A 20,990-nucleotide genomic window follows, 5' to 3' on the forward strand; every position below is an offset into this window, starting at 1 on the left:
CGTTGGCGCGAACTTCAAACGTGCGAATTTTTCTTTGGTTGGAAAGATCGAATATTTTTAACGTATTTACGACACGCTGATATGTTCGCATAAATGCTTGCAAGAATTAATCGTGGAAATTATTATTGCACAATCGCAAATGTAATTCCAGGCAGAATTACGAATTGCATAATTTACAATAGAAAGAAGCTCACGCTATAGAAATTTCCGTAGAACACAAACTTTCATCGAACATCGTTGACGCGAGAGTTTCAAGTACAACGTAAAAATCTTATGCAAAAATATGATTTATTTTATTGATAAATAAGATTTATTTTTCGTCGTTGATCACTTGCTTGTAATTGTATGGAAATATTACAAATGTTTTTTATCATTACTTTGTGCAAGGATATTTCGTTTTTTTATTTCTTGCACCAATTGCACCAATCGCGATCTGTGTAATCAGAGTCGCCCCCGCAACGATAAAAGCTTTCACGGCTCTTTTACACACTCTTGACTGCAGTCCAACTAGGGGCAAAAAATTAAGTAACTGCAGTCAGTATCGATCGATGATGCAATTGGCTACGTTTTCCTATTACATCTATCGCGTTTCAGGAAAATTGATCCAATTCCAATACCTCCTCCCTTTCCTCCTCTAATTGTTTGACGGCTCTCTCCAGTGCAAACAGATGTTCGTCCTGCACGCCGGGGGCTATCGTACGCATTGCGGATGCCAGCTTGTAGAGATATTCCGTGTTGGAGCCGCTCATACCACGCGAAACGAGTATGTGGCTCGCGATAGTGTCCAGATTTTCTATGCCGGCGTAATTTGGATTATCTTCTTCGCCTATGTAGATAGTGAGGTAGAATGGCGCCTCGTCCGAGGTGTTCGACAAAGACGCCGTCGAGAGGCTCGTCCTCGAGAGATCATTCAGAGCGACATTGGCGTTCGAGCCGCTCTGCACGAACTTGGTCAGGTCGCGGGGATAGAAGAGTACCGTTTTCTTCTTGTACCCTCCCTTCTCCCGAAAATCCAAATGATTGACTACGTTATCTATGTTTTCCGAGGATATCTTGTACGCGACTCCCCATACCTCGTCGTTGGGATTTGTAGAGGCAAGCAGCGTTACTACGCGTCCAGGCTGAAATAGACAAGAACGGTGTTTAATGCAATTAAAGCAATTAAATCTCAGGAATGTATTCCTCTCTACGTGGCAGAATGTTTAGGAGGCAAAAGCGTCTCCTTAAGGAAGGGCAAAATAAAGGAAAAAATATGCTTAGTGAAGGAGGCTATTGGAGACTGAAGTAAATTGTCAGCTGTTCGCTTGAGATAAGAGCGAATATTTCCTCGAGAGAAAAACTCACCTTAGTGGGCACCCCTCTGTGGTCAGTACTTTTTTGGTAAAAGCGCCTGACGTACCCCTTGATGTGGCCGACGAGCTTCTTCTCGTACGGAAAATCTGCTTTCCATATCAGAGAGCCATAACCAAATACCCACATGCTCCCGTTTAATCCCGATGTTTGCCAAGCACTTCACCGACAACGATAATATCGCGAATTATGTCATGTACAAGTGCGAACTCCGCCTGACGTCCCCGACACGATCGCCTCTCAATCCCGCGACATAATTTGCAAGAGGTTTCGCTCCGAAATTATGCCCCATGTTACACCCGACGCGTCCGTTCTGCCACGCGAACATAACCCTTTTTCGTCAAGGCTTCTCGGCGCACGTGACGTGTAACCAGCATAACGTAAACACTGACAGCAAACGGGGAGGGATTAGCACGATTAGTGACAGAATATAATTTATGACGACGATGCGGTGATAACGATTTTTCCGATGAAATAACAGATTAGCACGTTCAAAATGTTTTCCAAATCGTTACGCACGAACGTTCTCGCTATCCGATGCCTAGAGAATCTCGTACTTGCAGGTTAGTGAAGTTTTCCGAATATTTAGAAGAAACAATAAATGTAACGTGGAGAATAAGTAAAATATAAATTGTTGAAGCCTTTACGAGACTTATTTATTAACACAGGCATGGGATCCATACTATACATCTATGAGAAGGATTCCTATCAACTGAAAAGTAATCTGGATTGTTTGTATCCAAATAATATACATGGAATTGTGCTGGGGCCGAATAATAAATTAGCTGTATTCGGTGCCAAGTCTATATGTGTCTGCAGCATTCTTAAGGAAGAAGAAATAATGTAAATATGTGATTTCAAATTGACACGACAGTAGAAGCCTGATGTTTAATTCAATTTCCTTATAGATTTAAAAAACAAACTACTGATCAGTTTAACGATTGGATAATTGCTGTAGAATGGATATCGGTTAAGAAGCAAGCACAATTGGCAATTCTATTTGCCCATAATTATGTGTGTATATATAACGTATTTGATGGCTCTTCTCGAGTTGTATACTGTAAAGAAAAATGCATACTGTATCCTTTTATGTTATTTATCAATTTCTATTTGCTACAAAGATAATTGATAGCAACGTAAAATATGAAAGAAGAATTTTCTTAATTAATATGTAGTTATGGCGGATCTATATCGGGAACGTCCGATGAGAATTTAGTCATTTTTAGTGGCACAGTGTTTCAAGAGATTTTAATATGGAAGATAAACAATAATCCAGGCAGTAATGAAAACGTGCCAGTTTTACATCGTTTAACGGGACACAAGGTTAGCAGTCATGCTCCAAAAAAGCCAACACAAAAATGCTACATGGCATACTGATTGCAGGGTGTGATTTTCTCTGTCGTTTATTGTCCATACTCGCGACTTGTCTGTTCCACGTCCGATGACAGGACTGTCAGGTTGTGGAAAGTAACAGAGAGGGATACTTCTGAAGGCAGCGATGTAAATTGGCAGATGGCTGAGATAACGTTAATGAAGACTATGTTCTCCCATACAGCGAGAGTTTGGAGAGCTGTGATCAAAAATGATGTCATTGTAACGATAGGGGAGGTGAGGCTTTTGTGAAAATTGCAGTCAGATATAATATAAATGTTAATTTTTTTGTAATAATAATTATAATTGTAATATTAATTATTATATTAAAAAATTTAAGCACTTCTCAATATTTTAATATTTATGTTCAATAATAATATATCATATTTTTTTTAGGATTCACTTATGTGTACATGGTCACTCACGGGTGAGTTGCTCAATAAAGTTCACGCTCATCGTGGAGCGCCTATATGGAGCATCGACATTACAGAGAACGGTGAAAAGATATTCACAGGTGGAGCCGATGGTTCCGTGTGCGCGTGGCCAACAATGTGTTGCCGCAATAATCCAAAAATAATCTCCTTGTCTAGCAATGACAAGTGTAACGTTCCTAAATATATATCCTACTTAAGCAGTGGCACGATTTTGATTTTCAACGACACGGGAACGTTGCTCTGCTATGATAAAGAGGCGACCGTGCCAAAGGCGTCTCTGCACCTGGAGAAATATTGCGCTTATTGTATCATGCAAGTGTCACCGTGTCGCTCTTTTGTCGCTCTCGCATCTAGAGAAGGAGAAGTGACGATATATAAAGGTACGCGAATATTTTTCATGATACAAAAGTAGTAACGCGATGCAGCGTACCTTCTTACAAAGAACTTCTTCCTTCAAATTTGTATTCCTTCAAATTTCTCCTCAATTAAATTATTCAATCAAAATATACTTTTAGAGATTATTAGCGCGAATACCTGGCATCTGCGGCGGCTTGTCGAAGAAAGAATAATGGAATCACAAATCTTTTCTTTGCAGTGGTTGAGACACGACACCTTAGTAGCGTGTGGCGCGAACGGTCGTTTGAGAATTTTCAATTTTACGATGGTCGACGGTGTGTATTAACACGTACAACACTGAAGCATTTTACGGTGCACCTTACTGTTGGAATTTTTTTAAACAGCTGCGACTCGCGTGGAGGCACAGTGCACTTTGCCCGCCAGTCGAGAACGTTGGCTGACCGCGGCTGTAATCTATGAAGAACTGTTGGTTTGCGGAGACAGAGCCGGGAACGTTCACGCGTTCGAGATGAGCGACATGAGCGAGGATGCGAAACCTGTTCAAACGTTCAGTAAAGTCCACGGTAAGATAGGAGTCCAGTCGTTCGCCGTGGTAGACGGGAAATTGATGACAACCGGGCGCGATGCGATGCTGAGATTTTACGAGTTGAGTAGTGGAGACAGAAGACGCTTGCTGATGCTGCACAGAAAGAAAATGCCAATGGACTGGATCGGCGGCGCGTTAACGGCGAACGGAACTGTTCTCGTACTTGGATTCAAGGAGGTAGAAATTCGCTGATCGGTGACGAAACGGCACGAGATAAAAGAACGAAGTAGAGGAAATATTCCTGATAATAATAATAATAATTCCTCCAGGTGGAATTCATGATGTACGACTTGCTGCACGAGAAGATACTGATCAGGGTTCCCTGCGGCGGTGGTCACAGATCGTGGGACTGCACGCTGTTGGACGGAACGGCGAGTTTTGCTTACGTACGAAACAAGCAGGTTTACGCGCTCGATTATCCTCTGGAATCTCTAAAATTGCCCATTTTGCAGGTGCGTGCAATTAAAATTCTTTTCAGAAAATTGCACGAGACTTCTAGGTTTTTAGTTTAGTCCTTTCCGTCACTCCGCTTCCTTCTTTTGTCTCCAGACTGGCTTTCACACAAAAGAGACATGCTGTCTGCGTCGCGTTCTGAGGCTGGATGCGCAAGACGTTTTCGTGTCTGGCAGTGAAGACTGCTCCCTTCGTATCAGCTGTGCTTCTGCGACATCCCGAGACGATCCCTTCGCTTTTTGCAATTTAGGAATTTTTGACGGTCATCTCTCGGGCGTAAAATGCATAAGCACTGTTAGATTACGAAATGACGCTTCTGATAAGACAAATAACAGGTACTTGGTGTTCTCCGCTGGCGGGAGAGCGCAACTGAAGGTCTGGGAGATGAAGTTCAAATACAATCAAAGGATGTCGCCGAACGTTGACGTGTCGTGTTCCGATGTAAAGTCTCACATGCTCCATGGGCAAGATCAGTATCGCAGGAAGCCTTGGCAGGAGACTAAGCAGTTTTATGTCGTGGAGCCAGAAACGCGTTACATGGATATTTGTGCGTATTATCCTGCCGAGGATCCGAAACATGTATTAATATTCGTGGCCTGTGCGGATGGATACTTGAGGTAACTGATTCACGTTTTACGAGATATTACGAGAAATTATATAAAATTATATAAAAAATTTTATAATTATTAAAAATTATATAAAAATAATTATTATACGAAGAAATTATATAAAAATATTTAGTATCATTATCTTTCCGTTACAGGCTACTTGTATATGATATCCAGACTAGTAACATATACTTGAAAGTATCTGCCAGATACGTAAATCGTTGCATCTTGAAGGTGCATGTTTTACCGCACGAACATAAAATCATCGTGTTAACAATGACAACCGACGGAGTGCTACGTTTCTTCGACTTTACCGAGACCGTCTCGAAGATATACGAGGACGCTCACTCGGAAAATCAGGATAACGTGGACTTCAGTAACGCCCCTTTTGCAGAATTTAGTTTACACCAGTCGGGAATTAATTCGTTTGACCTAAAATCCGCCGATGAGGACAAGTATCTCCTGATCACTGGCGGTGACGACAACCTTCTCAATCTCGTTTGCTTTCAACTCTGTGTGTCGCAAAACGACAAACTGCTGTCGCTAATGCTGTCCAAATGGAACACCGCGTCCGCGCATTCCGCACAAATCACAGGTACGCGTGAAATATTTGTGTAATAATTTTTAAATACGAAAGACATATTCCGATATTGTTTCTAAATTGTAAAAGTTACAAGGACGTGTTAAATAAATTTATTATTATGATCGATAGGTCTGAAATTTAAAAGCGGAGATCAAATATGCAGCGTAGGAATAGATCAGCGAGTTATTATCTACAGTTACTTGTGGCACGATGGAGTCTTGTCTGCAAATATCTTAAATCAAGTATTTACATCTGTCACAGACGCGCAAGGCATGGATCTGTGGTCTTCTGACGAGTAAGTCTCAAACTGTATCGAAATTATAATTTTAGATTCTTTCTCTTCATTTTTAAAGAATAAATATTCGGTTTACAGCGGCAGTGACATCGTGTGTATATATGGAAGAGGATTTGAAGTACTGTCTATCTAGAATCTTGCAAAAGTTATTGTTCGAATAACAAAAGGTATTTTCTACACAAATGTTTATGTTTCGCTCATTCATTCATGTAATCTTATATTATTGTATATAAAAATAATCTGAGAGAAACAAGTGGATTGTAAATTTCACGGTTTTAAAAACACTGCCGATTTTATATAGAATAATACAAAATTTCTTAGCTTCTCGAATAAAATTATCTGCTGAGTAATCACCGATTACCGATTTCTCCCTTGCGTCCCAAGATGTCAGACCGACCGAAAAAGATGGCGATGCAACGTACACAAAACCAGCGCGTCGACAGCACGGTATCCCGGGCGGTGTAGCATCTCTTTTCCAGCCGTCGCTTCACTCGTGACAATTATATGACATAGATAATTAGTTAACTAAAACAATGTCCGGCATCACGATATCGGCCATACGACCGCGGACCAGCATCCTCGACAAGTCGCTGAGCAAGGGTAAGGGAGAGGTTAGCCTCAGCTGTTTCGCCCTTCTCTTCTCCGAGCTGGTGCAGTACTGTCAAAACAGAGTCTACACAGTGCCCGAGCTCCAGAACAAGTAAGGATAACCTGCAGCACGTACGAATCGGCCTTCGACGCTGACGCCGAATAATTAGTGAATTACTGAAGCGTGTCTTCTGTCCGACGCGACCAGGCTGGCGGAGATCGGAGCCGAGGTTGGGCACAGGATCACGGATCTGCTGGTGATGAGGGAGAAGGGCGGCAAACGGGAGATAAAACTGCTGAACGTCCTGCTGTTCGTCAAGAGCACCGTGTGGAAGTCGCTGTTCGGCCGGGAGGCCGACAAGCTCGAGCACGCCAACGATGACGAGCGTACTTACTACATCATCGAGAAGGAGTCACTGGTGAACAAGTTCGTGTCGGTGCCCAAGGACAAAGGCAGCCTCAACTGTGCGTCCTTCGTCGCGGGCATCGTCGAGGCGATACTCTGCGACTGCGGCTTCGTGAGTAATTCTTCATCGTTGATCTCACTTGAGTTATATACTTTCACGCTACGAGAGGATTGTAGAAATCGTTCTGACTCGCAGCCTGCAAAGGTGACGGCACACTGGCACAAGGGCACCACGTACATGGTGAAATTCGACGACGCTGTCGTCGCGCGGGACAAGCAGCTGGAGGATCGGTAATGAGAAGCGAACTCTGGAAAAATTATCGCCAAAGGAGAGGATATGTAATATCTGTACACGAGGTAGACTAATTGTTGAGTTAAGGGGGGAGCCTGCTTTAGAACGTTGAAAACAAGGTATAATTTTACGAATTTTTTTTGAAGAAACTATACAGCGGATCATTATAAAACTTTGATGCATTTATTAGTACATGTTTAAAGATAAAAAAAATTATTTTTTGATTTGAATATATCGCCTGTAGAGGTCGTCCTGGAGGCATCTTAGTGCAGCTGGCATTGTAAATTGGTAAGCATTCTCCTGCCTCCAAATTTTATCCAAACTGAAAAATTGAAATATTTTCTTGTTATTTATGAATTCCCATCGTCGATGAACCTTTAATATTCATAAAAACATTAAGTTAAACAATTATTTTTGCATGAAAAAGTTCAAAAACTTTGCCTAAAAATCGTATTTTTGTGTTCTAAGCTCCACCATTTTGGCACTTTTCAACTTTTTTCTTCTCTCTTTGGTTCATCGACGATGGGAACTCATAAATAACGAGAACATATTTTCAATTTTTCAGTTTAGACGAAATTTGAAGGCAGGAGAATGCTCACCAATTTGCAATGCCGGCGACGCGGCTGCACTAAGATTTCTCCAGGACGACCTCTACAAGCGATACATTCAAATCAAAAAATAATTTTTTTTATCTTTAAACATGTACTAATAAATGCATCCAAGTTTTATAATGATCCGCTGTATAGTTTCTCCAAAAACAATTCGTAAAATATACCTTATTTTCAGCGTTCTAAAGCAGGCTCCCCCCTTAAGTACCGAACGTGTGTTCTTGGCTGTCGAGTTAGTCACATGTACATATATCACGTACGAAAAGCTGTCGCGTTATAATATATAGCTAGATTTTCTTTATAATTATATGTTTATAAATATCTGTATTATTGCCACTTGGAAATATGATTTCAATATTATGCGAAACTAAAATTATATATTTCAGCAGTTTATTTCTTTTCCCCCATACAATCTAATATATTAGTCACGCTTACTTTCTACTAAAATAACATAAGTTTAAACGAATTTAGGATGTCTATCTGCATAACTAACTTGCCCAGTGCGATATCTGAGTTCCTGTGCGCCCTGTGGAAAATACAAATATGCTTCAATATTATGATCAGTAGTTACGATCGATTTGTATAGGTATAGGTATATAGCACATATAGCATATTTGTTTAAAACTGTATTGCTTACTCTGGTCGTTTCGAAGAAGTAATAAAGACTGAAGATTGGAACGAATACCATTGCTGTTTTTATCAGAAAATTTACTGCAGTAGGCATGTAGAATTTAGATAACGTTGTTCTCGCTGCGCCATATCTAAACATCCCTTGGTCAAACTATATATTGCACAGAATAAATATACATATAATATTTTACACCATCTTTCAATATACTTGATATACAGTAAAAATAAAAATAAAACGTACATAAAATCAAATACTTCAAGAGTAACAGGAGTTGCATAATAAATTATAAAATTCACGTATTGTGTCGAAGAATAACAAATTGTCTCTTGTTGAATGATGTCAGACTGTTGTTAGTCTATTACATAATTTTTCTACAGATGATTCGATGTTCAAAATATAATAATCGAAATGCATATGCAATTGAATGTAACAAAAACCTCTACGTGGACAACAGAAAGATTACGTGAAGATTTATGAGATTTTGCACAGGTTTAGTTTGCCAGTGCTGTACTTTAAACGTTAAATGTTCAACGAAACGACCTGTTTCAACTATGTTTTAGTATCGCGTTTAACGTTACATGGTGCACGACAGTTCAAGATATTACCACACGGACTAATAATAATGATAAATATAACATCTCAAGAGAAAAATAATCATAAATATCGCGTATTAAATAAAATATGGACATTCGTCGTGGATCATAATAGGTTATATTCCGCAAGTTTACGTACGAGAAGATGCTTGGTCGGGTGTCCCGAATCCCTCAGGTACAATTCGCGCAATTGTTGTCGTTTTGCATCTCTCCACAAGGCGACCTCCTTTTGTTTCTGTGTAACATCGTAAACTTTATTCGTATCCATGATTCTCTCCTCTGCGAACTTCTCGATATTCTCGGATTTCTTGAATCTCTGTTTTATCGTACGAGCCCACGTGCGGCGACTCTTACCGACTGCGAGAATTGTGAAATTCTCCCTTTTTTAATTTTGATGATTTTGATGACGTTGTTTCTTTACGAGTTAAAAATATCTTCTATTGAGAAAGATGTTTTGTTTTCGATGGATTTACGTCTTTAGTTAATAAACTGAAGAAAGTTTAATGCGCAGGCGATTTTTTAATTTTTGATTGATCGCTCATAAATTAATTCGGCAACAGATAACTTCATCTATTTTAATTACAACGTATTATTTCTCTACAGTCTCTACAAAATATAATATATTATTAACAAGCTATAGCTTATTGAATTAATTTCTCAAAGCAAAAACTGCGATAAAAAGTTAATCGTCAGGGGTTTTGATCGCGAATTATCATTTCCGCGTTCGTCGCGAAAAACATTGCTTCGCAGCTTCTGTGGAAACAAATGACGCTTTTTTTCTCCTTCTTTTCATGGAGATAATTGGGAATTCGGGTTATTCGATACTGGTTTATCACGAGCACATGACTGGTGGGCGTGACATATCACATGACGAACGATCGTGCCGCGTCTGGCCGCGTCTCGCCTTGTGTACGTACACAGTGGCACAAAAGACCACGCATTGGAATTCGACAGGATACATATGCAGCGCATGCATTCCATTGTTGACAAAGTGCTTAGTCACCGATCAGATACCAAGTTTGATGATCTCACGGAAGTTTCACGATTTGAAAAGTTCACTCTACGCTAGCGCCCCGTGAAAACGTGCGGCGAAAATGAGAAACAGTAACCCGAATTGATTTAAATGCGAGACTGGGAAAAACGCAAGTCCGCAGAAATATATAATATAATTATGCTATATATATGTATCACCTGGCTAATAATAAATTCTCAAATTCTTTCATTATAAATTCTTCATTCAAAAATATTAAATATATCAAATAGTTGGAACGGTCGGTAATGTCAATGCTCTGTAATAGGCTGCCATCTGTAGTCATTAAATCTGTGGGCAGAAAGTTTTAACCTTCGAGTCCGCTTATCTTTTACCGAGAGTTAATCGATGACGTAGGCTATGGAGACGGATGACAACATGCAGCGGAAGTGGGGGAGATATACAAAGAAGAAGACGCGACCGTTCGTTTGTTAGCAGCCGTTAGTAGTGTTATGAGATTGCTGTCGCTCGTTCAGTTTGATTCTTGTCTTCCCGTGAAGAAGAGTTCGCGCTGATAATACGTAAGTATCTACGTAGTTATTTGCGCCATTGTTTGCGATTGGAGTCGAACGAAGGGCGATATGTCGCATTGATCGACGGTTTATTTATCAAGCAAATCGGTTTTAATCTTAATTTTGAGACTCTCTTGGCTCTCTTTTGCCGTGCAACAATGCAAAGCTTAATATTTTTAACAAAAGAAAAAGTCCAGGTCTAAACGAACAGAATGAATTTCGTTTTTCGTCTTCCTTTCTTCCTTTCTTCGATGTATTGACACCTTGTCAATGTCTTGATTTTGCTGCATGGCTTTTGTATACAAAATTATGACGCTCGTCTCTCGTACATTTGTTTAATAAAGTGTCGGGTCAGTGAAAAAATTCGATTCGATTTTGCGCAAATTTTACTTCACTGCGTCCAGTAGAAACAAATTATTCACGAACCAATCACCAGTAATTTATGATCATAAACAACGATGCTGATTACTTGATTGATGAATAATTTGCTTCTGCTGAATGCGATAAAATAAAATTTGACGCAAAAAGCGAATCGAACTTTTTCGACGCGATATATGCCTGAAAAAGATGAATAATTCAAAGGACGCAGTAATATGGCGTCAGTTACATCATGTAGCCGTTACATCAGGTGGACTATTATTCTCTTCGCATCAATTTTTCTGCGTCAATTCAAAATTTGTTTCAAAATAGTTGAAGACCACTTCAGAAACAAACAGTTTCGATATATAATCGTAACAAAAGAAAGCATTGTTACGCGGCCGTTTATATGGTAATTATTAAATTATGAATATATTATAATTATAGTAATTATGAGAAGAAGGATGAGATGCGAGGTTGTTTCTGAATCGCGTCGCGTTCATCTAGCTGCGATATTTTTTATGCAGAATTTTCGTCAAATCGCAGTCTCGGTTTTCAATGCACAATCTGATATCTTTATAAAGAAATTTGTTTATAATTCGGATACAAAAAATGGCACAAATGAGTAAAACTAAAAAAAACGAAAACAATACTAATATGAAATTAAGCAAGTATTAAATTTCACAGAATCATGTCGATCGCGTACTTCCTTGTTTCGATTAGAAAATAAGATAACACGTCATGTATACATGACACATCGGTTAGATTTTGACAATGCAGTCCCGTATGACTCGCATTAAAATTAAGCGATACTGTACAAATACTGTGTATTAACAACATGACTAATCTTTAATGTCGAAAACACAACAGATAAAGGAAGGTGACGTTATCTTGTATTTATTTAGGTGGATAATAGCATCGTATGTACATATACACACACGCATGTGTTTATTTTGCTTGGTCGAATTTCGTAAGAGATCGAGTTCGAAGAGCGTATTCTGCGATGGATCTAATGATCGTCGAAGGAAAGCGCAGTAATTAATTCGAGAAAAAGTAGAAAGCCACGCATTTAGTGTGCAAATATTCTGGACATGTTTCGGACATAGCTTTACCTCGAGACATTTTTTGGAAATAGCATTCGTATAGATTGAATCGTGAGAGGTGAAAACTTGTGGAATTGTGAAAATAAAACTTATCAATTATCTATTTTCGTAACTTGAATATTTAAGAATTCCAATTTCCAGCAGTAGATAATAATAAATAGCTGCTGTGTAACCGTTTATGCGGGGAAGAGGCAGTAGAGTCCGGGATTATGTAAGCAAGTAAGAAAAACAACCTGGGATTATCCTGGGATAAATGCCTGGGATTATCGCGAACGGTCCACGTTTCAGGCATTCTTTCAGATATTGTTTCTTTTTAGCTGAGCGCGCCGTTAGCAGGTCAATACTTTTTCGAGTTACATTGTGCCCCGCTATCGCTTCTTTCATAATATCTTCTTCCTTTGTTATCTTCATCTTTCATAATATCTTCTTCCTTTGTTATCTTCAAAAGATGATGGTCTTCGACTGGACTTTGACTCCAAGACTAGATAGCTATTCCAGACATATGCGCAGCTTGTCGCAGATTCTTTTTCCGCGATGCATCCGTTGCAGTTAGCGAGAAATATGCGTCACTCACAATACTGTTAAAACTCACAAATACAGTGAGTAATTACCGTCTCTAAATGGCTCCTCTATCTTTATTCGCTGAGAGCTATCATGCACGGTTGGAAAAGTGGAGCTGACCGCGATCAGCACGATTTAGATTCAGTTTGACCAGGGTACCTCAGGAGGTACCTTTTACACACGTCGCATACGTATATTCTGCCCAACAATGACAGAATGAGTGGCGTAGCTTTCTCGCGTGATCGGTTGTTATCTCGGAAACGAAGTAGCTCTGCTCTAGTGCAAGAGTCACGATGTAAAAGTGATGGACGGTTGTGCTGACGCAACGTTTCCCACAAATAGTTACATGCAATTCTCAGAGTTTTTCGATTACTCGTGCTCGTGATGTCGAAGCAAAATTCTGTTGATATTGGAAACTGTTAATTTCTCAGTATTATGATGAACTTTGACTTCCTTCAATGAAGCAACTCAATCGAAGATCGATTATTATAAAGTTTTCACATACTCATATTTGATTTACGATTCAAAGGAAACGAATAGTGTAAAAGTTACGTCCAAGCTTTGTCTAAAATTTAATCAAAATGTTTTGTGCTTTCAGGTAGATTGTTCTATCAGGAGTAATCATGAAAGCTGTAATGTCCTTGCTCTTGCTGGTCGTGCTTGCCACGATACAGTGCTACGCCATCTCCTTTGATGAATTATTCGAAGCAGACTGGTTATTCTTCAGGGTATGAGATGATAATAATTTCGCATCAGTCTTGAATCATATCAACGCTTGTGTGCATCGTAATCGTTAATATTCAATTTCTTACGTACGCAATAGTGTCATGCACATTTATAATCCATCGTATCAGTTCTAGATTGCTTCTGAACTGGGATCATGTTTCTTCTCTAGCAAGAATCTACCAGTGTAAACAAGAAAACATGATCCCAGTCAGTTATCTGTTTGCTAAGCTATAGACATTACAGGAGAAATATAGATGCGGGATAAGATTGCTGCAAGAAACGAGTCTTAAGGAATTCTTGATTTCTTAATCTTAAGGAATTGACTTTATTTTATTTATTTTATGCTTGTTCTTTCTTTTTCACGGAGAGTTTTGGGGTGTATTGACCCGAAATATCCCTGTTTCTAATTCAACAGTCATTCAGAGTCAATGGAAGAATTGTGTTACCGTTTTAGATGCGTCAGAGGAAGTTATACCCGAGCAAAACTGAGGAAGACTTCAGGAAGAAGATCTTTACGGTGAATATGAAAAGGATCCAGGAGCATAACGACAAGTACGAGCGTAACGAGGTTTCTTTCAAGTTGGACATTAACAAATACGGAGATATGGTGAGTTCTGAGAAATGCGTATGATGAGAAGATTAACGTGGCGGGCAATCTTCTGCAAGGCGCGTGTTTCTTCCTTCTTGCAGTTGCCTAGCGAGTTCGTCAGGTTCTTAAACGGCTTCAATAAAAAGGCACTTGCGAGTCGTAGAGTGGGTGCTAATTACATAGAGCCAGCTAACGTCGAGTTGCCAAAAGAGGTCGATTGGAGGAAACACGGTGCAGTTACCGGCGTCAAGGATCAAGGACACTGCGGATCCTGCTGGGCATTCTCCTCGGTAAGTCTGCTTCGTTTGAACGACCTTTTAATTAATAACCAATTTAAATTAATATAATTCAGCCTCGGATGATGTTAATATTTTTTCTAATATCGATGCTTTGATTTATGTTTAAATATATTTATTTTAATATTTTTATTAATTTTCGAGTAAAAACTTCTTTTCTAATCTAAAAATTCTTCTCGCAGACTGGTGCTTTGGAGGGACAGCATTTCCGGAAAACGGGTATTTTAGTGTCGCTGAGTGAACAAAATCTGGTTGACTGTTCCCGCGCGTACGGCAATAATGGATGCAGCGGTGGTTTGATGGATTATGCGTTCCGATACGTTAGAGAAAACAAAGGCCTCGATACCGAGAAGAGCTATCCGTATGAAGGGGAGAACGACAGGTGCAGGTGCGTTATCGATCGTCTTTACATAATGGAGTTTATCTGTAGACTGTGATGATTTATTGATTATCTGAAATTATTATACAGATACAATCCGAGAAATAGCGGCGCCACCGATCTCGGCTATGTGGACATTGCGCAAGGAAACGAGGAGAAACTGAAGGCTGCGGTTGCCACCATGGGCCCGATCTCGGTCGCCATTGACGCTTCTCACGAATCTTTCCACTTCTACAGTGAGGGTACGTATTATTCATAATTTTTAATAATAAATGTAAATTTATAAATTTTTTATCTATCACCCATTCTTTTCCCTTTTTCACTGAGAATTTTTTTGCCGCTCGTAGGAGTGTACTACGAGCCTCAGTGCGACCCGGAGAACCTGGATCACGGTGTGCTGGTTGTCGGTTACGGCACGGAGCCGACTACCGGCGAGGATTATTGGTTGGTGAAGAACAGCTGGGGTGAGACATGGGGCCAGAAAGGTTACATCAAAATGGCCAGGAACAAGGACAACCACTGCGGCATAGCGAGCAGTGCCAGCTACCCTCTCGTTTAATCCTCGTCGACGAGCGAGTCCCAGGCGCGTCGAGATCTGCTCATCGAGCGGCAGATGACAGACATAAACCGGGACCTAGAAAAACAAATAATGAAGCTCAGAGATTTTTGAATAAGTTTTCTGCGTACTTTTCTCCTGGTGTACCTTCGAAGTCACGTGTTTGACCAGTCCGACTTCCGGTACTAGTTACTCGTTCGTTTTTATGCGCCGTGAAAGAAGCTATCGTTATAGAAGATAGTGAATTACTTGAAAATCGCAGGATTCCGGAAAGAAACTATAAACGAGCAAGAAAAAGAAAAAAACGACTCGCAGGAACTTTGGAGGATCGTGAGTAGTACCTAATGTCATTTTCTTTTGCATCATTTAGTGACAATTGTGAACGTTGATATTACGTTTAATCCTCATTTATTCGTACTCGAAGTGATTTTTTTTATTATTACCCGAGGTATCTTGCAGGACTTTACTCAAGACTGAAACAAGTCTTACTTTTAGTGTCGAACGAGTGCAAAACCAGCGTATGATAGATTATTATAATAATTATTAGTAAGATTATAATTTAAGCTATGCGGAAAATTATAATTGACTGTGTGTACTTCGGGTAGTAATCCAGGGTTGGGCCGTTGTTTGCTAGGCAAACCGATCTCTTATACGGAAACGGAAAATAAAGAAATTCTTAATAACTCGATCACTCATTCGCGCGCTCGAGACGTTCGTTGTTAATTATAAGTCCGATACGTTATCGATAGAAGTGCGATGCGGTGTTTTTTTTATATGTTTGATACACTGGTGGCTAGTGCGCTTTATTCCGACGTACTGACGCGGAAACTGGGACGACGATTGATAGTCGGGTTATCGCGCGAACCTACCGGTGTTATCCGTTATGCATATTGCGTCGCATAATTTCCGACAACACTCGCTGAACCGGGAAAAGTGAACTTCTTTGTTTCGTGCGCCGATGTCGGTTATTACGTTGGACTTCTTACGCAAATTGCCGATATATTCTCGTCATTATTGAACCGAATTGTTACGCAGGTCCAATCCGACGAATAAAAGAGAACCATATTTTTCACAATTCCGTTCGTCTGATATTCTTGTCTGATTTATTAGTCTTGTTCTTAAAATGATTAAAATGTTTTTTGTATTATTATCGCACAGAGAGCGAAAATTGGATTCTGTGTTCTCGCCGCCTTTGTTCGATTCGAACAAAATGATTCACGATCGTAATCTAATTCGAGGGTAAAGAATGCGATAATATAAATTTTATTATCTTATTTCTGATTGTTCTGTATTGTAACTCTTAAATTTTGGAAATTTGTATTTCTCGAAGTCGCGTTATGTTTTAATAACAATACGGTTCAATCACGAAATTGACTAATCGACTTATCGACATTTCCTATCGCTTACCGGCAACCTACCAGGCGTTTCAGTCTTCCTTGGATAGATGGTGCTTGCTGTACAATTGTGCGCGGCATTTAAAAAGAACCAAGTGGCGCCGGGTAAACTGGAATAAATACACGAAATCACGACACTGCAAATTTGAACAGTGAACTATTATATTTACGACGTTATGTGATAATATTCGGTAAAACTGAGGGAGACGGGTCCTCCTCACCGATTTCCTTCTAACTTTGTAGAAATGTATATTTTGGTCCTAAAAAAAGATTGCGAGAAGGAAAATCGTCGCTCTCAAGTAGAACCAAAGCACAGTATAATGATATACAGTAGGGACAAAGAGCGTCGGCACCTTTGATCTTTTTCAGCCGATCCGCCATGTCTTCGGGCGGCAAGTAGCGTATCAATAATATTAGAAACCACCGCTATCAGCAAATATGTGTTTTCTTAAAAAAAATTACATATTTTATAAATGCATAAGTAATGCATACCTTTCTTTCTCTTTTGGAAAGCGAAAAAATGATATATTATCACTGTGAATCATTGTGAAAACAATTTTGCACCGCACTCGATGCATTCTCTTAGACATTGTTTTTAACAAAAGCACAAAACAAACAATACAATACAAATGCGAATTTTTATGTTTGGTTATGTTTCTCTATCTATATGTGATCACAGTTACGGAGATAACGTGCGTTCTTTACTTTGAACGGGATTGGAAGCCGCCCGAGAACATGGCCGCTTGGGATGCGCAAGCAAATCTGCGCGGCTGACTCGAAAACGGGTGCTTGTCCCTACCGTATATCCTTATACTGTGACCAAAGTTAGAACGTACTGAAAAATGAGTTTCGAGGTTAGGAAATCTGTCATACCGGCGGTGTACAGGGACAGCGCAGAGTGACCGGGCATGCGTATATTCTCTGCTTTAATGATTAGAACAAAAGCTGTTTTCTATTCATTCTTTTTTATTACACTTCTGAAGTCACTTGGAAAAGATTCATTATATCCTTTATTTTATTTCCATTGTCAATAACCACAATTTTTAAAGAGATGTTGGATCTCAATTTTAATCCAATAAACGAATCTTAAAATTAAATATATTCTTTTGCAGTTTTTACTTTCGATTAAAGTAGAGAATAATTTCTATTTAACTGTGACTTTGATTTTGGTTAAAGCAGAGAAAACTGTATTTAACTATTTGTGCTTTTGGTTATTTACTTTAACGATTCGATTTATATTAACAATTCACTGCTTTAAACAATTTTATGTAATATACATGCATAACAACGCGCATGTCGGTCAGTGTGCACTACGCCCGTAGACCGCCGGTATGACAGATTTCCTAACCTCGAAACTGTCATTTTTCAGTAAGCTGTAACTTTGGTTCTACTTGAGAGCGACGATTTTCCTTCTCGCAATCTTTTTTTAGGACCAAAATATACATTTCTACAAAGTTAGACGGAAATCGGTGAGGAGGACCCGTCTCCTTCAGTTTTACCTAATATTCACGAGGCAGAAAATCTCGAGAATGAAAAAGTAGTACTTAGAAAGTCTCGAATATATTATAAAATCGTATGCGCGACTGACGATCTCTCGAATTTCGAAATTCGAGTAACGAGTGCTCTCGTTAGCCGGCTCGTTTTTGTGACCGACCTTTTCTATCATTTTCTATCTTTTCTCTTTCAAGAAGAGAAAAAGAGAAAGTGTTTTATTGCCTGGATTACAGGCCCAGCTGTTATTGCGTCCCCAAACATAACCTAGCGCTGGCATGGTCCAATAACCCGGCAGCTTTCCGTCGGATCGGAAAGTCGAAGGGAAGGATCGCATGCGCGGTCGACATCCTCTCGTAGCGAGCCGCTGCGATAGGCGGTACACTGAGGTGCATAAATGACTTCCTTTTTCGGTGTAAATGGTGTAGATAAGCGCGCCATCTGCGTGGTCGAATGTATGCTGCGCTTATCTACACCTATCTATTTATGCACCTCAGTGTACTTTCGTTCAAAGATTACGTGCAGTCGGCGTTGTCACATGTGCATCTTGTCTCGCGTGCAATATTTTTTTAAATCGATTAGCTTTCTTACTTTCATAATACCGTAAAAGAGCCCTTTTAACGAAGAAATGAAGGTTATACTTGTGACTGGCGGCTCCGGATTGGTCGGCAGAGGTATTCAAAGCGCCGTCGAGCTTGACAAGAGAGACGGTGAGAAGTGGATATTCGTCGGCTCCAAGGATGCGGATTTGTGGTGAGTCAATTAGCGATTAACTCGTCTGCAAGGCTGACACGTGCGTCGCAGTATATTTTACCGCAACTGAATTTGCAGCGACAAGGAGAGCACTCGCAGACTGTTCGAGCAGCACAAACCGACACATGTCGTGCACCTGGCTGCCATGGTCGGTGGACTTTTCCACAATATGTCACACAACTTGGACTTCCTGGTGAGTATCCTGGGTGAGTATCCTGGGTGAGAGCCCGGCGCACCTCACACCAGAGGCTCGACTGACTCCAATCTCTAGCTGCGATCACCGTGTCGGTCATGGACTTTCGATTTTTTACCGCAGCGTAATAATATACAAATGAACGACAACGTACTTCACACCGCTCATGAGCACAACGTCGTCAAGGTTGTTTCGTGCCTTTCCACCTGCATCTTTCCGGATAAGACGGTCTACCCGATCGACGAGACTATGGTGGGTAGTCAACTGGCCCTTCTCCCTGTAGATGTGGTATATGCGTGTCAGCAAGGTCCGTCGTAACGAGAGACATAGCTACCAGCTATATGTGTGTGTTACAGGTACACAACGGACCGCCGCATCCTTCGAATTACGGTTACAGCTACGCCAAGCGGCTCATAGACATCGCGAACAGGGCTTACCACGATCAACACGGCAGAATGTACACGAGCGTGATTCCGTGCAACGTGTTTGGTCCCCATGACAACTTTCATCCCTCCGCGAGTCACGTCATACCTGGTCTGATGCGCAGGCTCTACGACTTGTGCAAAGATGGTACGAAAGATATCATAGCCTACGTGATTCTTGTACATACTTGATTCGGATGTTTGGTTAACTAGTCGATTCTCGTCACCAGGGAACACGGAGGACAAGGTGTTTACCGTGCTGGGCTCGGGTAAACCTTTGAGGCAATTTATCTACAGTGAAGACCTGGCGGCACTAACAATTTGGGTGTTACGGGAATACGATTCCGTGGAACCAATTATATTATCGGGTAATTATAAATAAAGTTTGGATAAAGGGCAGTTAATGGTTCAATCAGTCGCGGATAATTAAAAATGATTGTTAATAAAAATATAAATAATAAAATATAAAACGTAAAAATGATTATTTCCAGTGGACGAGGCGCAAGAGCAATCGATAGCGCAGGTGGCCGAGACTCTGGTGCGAGCTTTTAATTTCAAGGGCAAGGTGGTGTACGACACGTCAGCGGCGGACGGCCAGTACAAGAAAACGGCGAGTAATGCCAAGTTACGCAGGTACTTGCCCGATTTTCAGTTTACGCCTTTCGAACGGGCGATTAAAGAGACCGTTGACTGGTACCTAAAGAATTACGATCGAGCGAGAAATTGAAGGAGATGCCATGAGATTAGAATTTAAATTAAATTACCTTTATCCATGCAATTCCCGTACAGTTCCGTAAATATGTGCATTTTCCGCTCAGATGCGTTGTGTCAGATTCATGTTTTTTCATAATTGCCAATCCGGGAAGAGCTGGCAGTTGTGTCCAACGATTTGACAACCGTTAGACCACTGATTTGCTGTTACGATTGTTCATTGTATTTTTGTTAGAACACAATGTGGTTTATCATGACGTTTCATATATTTTCATCTAGTCCCAATCCTGCTCGGATAATTTACTAATTTAACGCTGCACGATACAAATAATTGTTCGTTGAAATTATGGGAGACGAGAATATCGATATTGAGAATATATATATATATATAATATATTACGATTACGTATGACTTTGGCATATTGTAAAATATTCTATTTTTGGAATAAACGGTTTATGCAACGTATGTGTTGTTCGTCACTGCAGCAGCTCAACGAGTAATTAGTATCAGCGTTTGCGGCTGAGTACTATCTACGATAATATATCGGTAAGTATTATATTCTCTTAAATAAATTCCGTTGGTAGACAAAAAGAGAAAAAAAGAGAAGAATTAGTCGATATATGTCAGTATAATGACCAGCCCGAGAGATCTCGAGTGCAAAGACTGGGAAATAAAAATTTAATGAACAGCTGCCTTTGTCTTTAGACAAAGATAAGCACATTTTGTGCTATCGCGATCTTTGTGCTTTATCGGATTTCCAG

General features: G+C 40.1%; 6 protein-coding genes and 1 long non-coding RNA gene across 7 annotated transcripts; 4 read left to right on the forward strand and 3 right to left on the reverse strand.

Moving 5' to 3' along the window:
* Positions 1 to 271: 271 nt before the first annotated feature.
* LOC105277254 (putative glutathione-specific gamma-glutamylcyclotransferase 2) lies at positions 272 to 1,648 on the reverse strand. Its single transcript, XM_011335501.3, has 2 exons — positions 1,345 to 1,648; positions 272 to 1,121 (listed from the first exon to the last, which is right to left on the reverse strand). The coding sequence occupies exons 1-2, from the start codon at positions 1,477 to 1,479 to the stop codon at positions 591 to 593; spliced, it is 666 nt and encodes a 221-aa protein (XP_011333803.1). The 5' UTR covers positions 1,480 to 1,648; the 3' UTR covers positions 272 to 590.
* Positions 1,649 to 1,711: 63 nt separating this feature from the next.
* LOC105277271 (WD repeat-containing protein 6) lies at positions 1,712 to 6,387 on the forward strand. Its single transcript, XM_020031205.2, has 13 exons — positions 1,712 to 1,913; positions 2,019 to 2,193; positions 2,259 to 2,429; positions 2,526 to 2,673; positions 2,734 to 2,958; positions 3,118 to 3,535; positions 3,671 to 3,826; positions 3,896 to 4,275; positions 4,368 to 4,550; positions 4,648 to 5,168; positions 5,315 to 5,754; positions 5,872 to 6,037; positions 6,116 to 6,387. Exons 1-13 carry the CDS (start codon positions 1,847 to 1,849, stop codon positions 6,168 to 6,170), a joined length of 3,105 nt encoding a protein of 1,034 aa, XP_019886764.2. The 5' UTR covers positions 1,712 to 1,846; the 3' UTR covers positions 6,171 to 6,387.
* A 33-nt stretch (positions 6,388 to 6,420) lies between these two features.
* Positions 6,421 to 7,348, forward strand: LOC105277237 (trafficking protein particle complex subunit 5). The gene is made up of 3 exons (XM_026973545.1): positions 6,421 to 6,737; positions 6,834 to 7,143; positions 7,228 to 7,348. The coding sequence occupies exons 1-3, from the start codon at positions 6,571 to 6,573 to the stop codon at positions 7,324 to 7,326; spliced, it is 576 nt and encodes a 191-aa protein (XP_026829346.1). The 5' UTR covers positions 6,421 to 6,570; the 3' UTR covers positions 7,327 to 7,348.
* A 956-nt stretch (positions 7,349 to 8,304) lies between these two features.
* On the reverse strand, positions 8,305 to 9,486 carry LOC105277231. The gene is made up of 3 exons (XM_011335455.3): positions 9,295 to 9,486; positions 8,569 to 8,712; positions 8,305 to 8,457 (listed from the first exon to the last, which is right to left on the reverse strand). Exons 1-3 carry the CDS (start codon positions 9,421 to 9,423, stop codon positions 8,389 to 8,391), a joined length of 342 nt encoding a protein of 113 aa, XP_011333757.1. The 5' UTR covers positions 9,424 to 9,486; the 3' UTR covers positions 8,305 to 8,388.
* Positions 9,487 to 10,542: 1,056 nt separating this feature from the next.
* On the forward strand, positions 10,543 to 16,339 carry LOC105277223 (cathepsin L1). The gene is made up of 7 exons (XM_011335444.3): positions 10,543 to 10,706; positions 13,317 to 13,446; positions 13,899 to 14,051; positions 14,135 to 14,323; positions 14,512 to 14,717; positions 14,799 to 14,950; positions 15,056 to 16,339. The coding sequence occupies exons 2-7, from the start codon at positions 13,342 to 13,344 to the stop codon at positions 15,265 to 15,267; spliced, it is 1,017 nt and encodes a 338-aa protein (XP_011333746.1). The 5' UTR covers positions 10,543 to 10,706; positions 13,317 to 13,341; the 3' UTR covers positions 15,268 to 16,339.
* Positions 15,692 to 17,777, reverse strand: LOC113562936. Its single transcript, XR_003407263.1, has 2 exons — positions 17,151 to 17,777; positions 15,692 to 17,084 (listed from the first exon to the last, which is right to left on the reverse strand). It is a non-coding gene; the product is annotated as an uncharacterized LOC113562936 (long non-coding RNA).
* Positions 17,778 to 18,149: 372 nt separating this feature from the next.
* On the forward strand, positions 18,150 to 20,694 carry LOC105277217 (probable GDP-L-fucose synthase). Its single transcript, XM_011335430.2, has 6 exons — positions 18,150 to 18,902; positions 18,981 to 19,095; positions 19,219 to 19,347; positions 19,452 to 19,665; positions 19,748 to 19,885; positions 20,009 to 20,694. The coding sequence occupies exons 1-6, from the start codon at positions 18,778 to 18,780 to the stop codon at positions 20,242 to 20,244; spliced, it is 957 nt and encodes a 318-aa protein (XP_011333732.1). The 5' UTR covers positions 18,150 to 18,777; the 3' UTR covers positions 20,245 to 20,694.
* The last annotated feature ends 296 nt before the right edge of the window (positions 20,695 to 20,990 follow it).

The sequence above is a fragment of the Ooceraea biroi genome, chromosome 11 (genome assembly GCF_003672135.1).
Source record: "Ooceraea biroi isolate clonal line C1 chromosome 11, Obir_v5.4, whole genome shotgun sequence".
NCBI classification, from domain to species: Eukaryota; Metazoa; Arthropoda; class Insecta; order Hymenoptera; family Formicidae; genus Ooceraea; species Ooceraea biroi.